This window comes from Mandrillus leucophaeus, unplaced genomic scaffold (genome assembly GCF_000951045.1).
Source record: "Mandrillus leucophaeus isolate KB7577 unplaced genomic scaffold, Mleu.le_1.0 Scaffold66, whole genome shotgun sequence".
Classification (NCBI taxonomy): domain Eukaryota; kingdom Metazoa; phylum Chordata; class Mammalia; order Primates; family Cercopithecidae; genus Mandrillus; species Mandrillus leucophaeus.
The window spans coordinates 4,909,954-4,912,300 of record NW_012107141.1 but is presented as its reverse complement, the minus strand read 5'-3'; the positions used below and the strand labels follow the sequence as shown (position 1 = coordinate 4,912,300).

Below are 2,347 nucleotides of genomic sequence, written 5' to 3'. Positions count from 1 at the left end.
GGCGCCCGCCACCTCGCCCAGCTAGTTTTTTTGTACTTTTTAGTAGAGATGGGGTTTCACCATGTTCGCCAGGATGGTCTCGATCTCCTGACCTCGTGATCCACCCATCTCGGCCTCCCAAAGTGCTGGGATGACAGGCTTGAGCCACCGCGCCCAGCCTACTCACTAACTTTTAAGTACTATCAGTCATTATTACTCTGATTTTCTTTAGGTTTATTTAGAAAACTTTTGACCCCTGCTCGGACCTTTTCTTATTGTCAGAGTTCTATTTGAAAATTCAGTGCATCTTGGTTCCAAATGCTCTTGCAAGTAGCTTTTCTCTGGCTGTTTAGGAGATGCCTTTGATTGCCTGCTCAAAATGTACCACAAAGAAGTCACCTTCTGAGCATTTCAAGTTAGTTATCTGAGCACTCCCTCTGGATGTCTTGCATGTTCCCTTGTGCAAGAATGAAGAGAAGAAAAACATTTTTTGACCTTGGGATATTTAGCTCTTGTGATAATTTTTATCCAATCAGATTGGCTTGGCTAGCAGCTTCTTCTGACTCATCCTGGTAGTTTAAGAAAGCCTAATATTGATGTCCTTAGTATTCTTTCTGCAGACTTCCAACTCACTCCCAAACCTGCTTCTCATTTTTAAAGGTACATATTTTATAACACATTTAAACATGGTATAACACTTGAAAACAGTGCCTTGCACAGATTTCTCTCCATTTCCTGCTGTTGCCCTCTCCATGCTTCTGATATCTTCCATCTGGTACATTCTCATACCTGAAAGCCCCCGCTTACAGGCCTTTCCCCCTTTCCTGGAGGAAGGCGTGATCTTCACTGAGTATAAGTAGGCTTCACATTCAGTTTTCTGTGCCCCACAGATGCTCTGAAAGGGATGCCAGGCTGGGCCTCTGTGCACGTTCCAATGAGGCCGTTCCTGCTGCTCCAGGTAAGCCCTGAGTACCCCACTGTTCTGGAAAAGAAGATGTAATGAATCTAAGTCTCCACTGATATCTTTCATAACCTTCATTGGGACTTTGGGGTTGATGAACTCTTTTTAAACTAAATCCATAGAAATAATAATCATAATAGCTCTCATCACTACAGTGACAGCTTATGATATGCTTTCCATATGCCAAGCATGTGATAAGCCACATATAGGTCACATACATGTGTGTGTACATGTATATATACATACTCTCATATACTCTCCTCCAGTCCTATGAGCAATTTATTATTTACATATAACTAAAGAGAAAATGTAGGCTTACAAGTTTAGCATCTTGCCTTATGTCAGATAGCTAGGAAGGGGTTGAAATGGGATCAGAGATGCTGGCAGAGTGACAGATTTCTTCTCAGCCTCCTCCCTACACCTCCCATTCACCTATCTGAAAAGGAGGCCCTTAGCCATCCTCAGATGATATAGGATCCAACACCTACAAAAGGAGCCCTTCAGCTTTCCATTCCTCACACCAGCACCAGCTAGAAGGTTGTCAGTGGCCCCTGCCTAGTGTTTCTCTGTTTTTCCTAGGGGAAGGACTTCATATCAGCTACGCCATTGGTGGACTCCTCAGTATTCTGCTGATTTTGGTGGTGATTGCAGCTTTGATGCTGTACAGGTAATGCTGTACAGGTAACTTCAGTCTTCCTGCAGGGGCCACATGCTCATTGGTCTTCATGAGCATGTCTGGGATCTCCCAAACCTCTGCAGTTCACTGAATCAAGCTCTGACCAGCCTTATTGCAAGGTTGGGTGCCTGGTCAGGGCAGCAGAAGGAAAGGGTGGAAACTCAAATACTTACCCTTCTCCAGTCATAGCCTAAGCATTTTCCTTATTGAATGACTACAACAACCCTTCGGGTTTTCTTTATAGACTGGGATGCTGAGGGCACCAAGGATATTACCCAAGGTCACAAAGTGAGAGGCAAAGCTAAGACTGACTCTTAACATCTTTGCTTTTCCCAGTACTCCCCACTTCAAATCATTGAAATTGGAAATGATTTTTCCCTTATACAGACACAGCCTTTTACTACAATATTGGTTTGTACATCATTTCTCAGTAGCCATCATTCTGGAAAGGCAGAATGTGTCATTTAGAATCTTTTTATGTCCCTCTTTCTTTATATTTTCCCCCAAATGCTTTAAACGTAGCTTGCAGTTTGCTGCTGCTGCTCATCATCATCATCATCGTTAACAGTTACCATTAATGGATATAGATCAATGTCACGACAACCTCATAACATTCCTCACTTTACAGATGAGGAGCTGAGGCTCAGAAAGTTTTTTTTTTGTCTTTATTTTTTTGAGATAGAGTCTCACTCTGTTGCCCAGGCTGGAGTGCAGTGGTGCAACCTCGGCTC

The 2,347-nt window shown here is 43.2% G+C and overlaps 1 protein-coding gene across 1 annotated transcript in view; it reads left to right on the top strand.

The window, feature by feature from the left end:
- LRP4 (low density lipoprotein receptor-related protein 4) overlaps positions 1–2,347 on the top strand; it is a 51,572-nt gene that overhangs the window by 42,307 nt on the left and 6,918 nt on the right. The window contains 2 exon segments of the mRNA XM_012001465.1: positions 870–937; positions 1,520–1,607. Of these exon segments, the coding sequence (XP_011856855.1) occupies positions 870–937; positions 1,520–1,607 (156 nt within the window).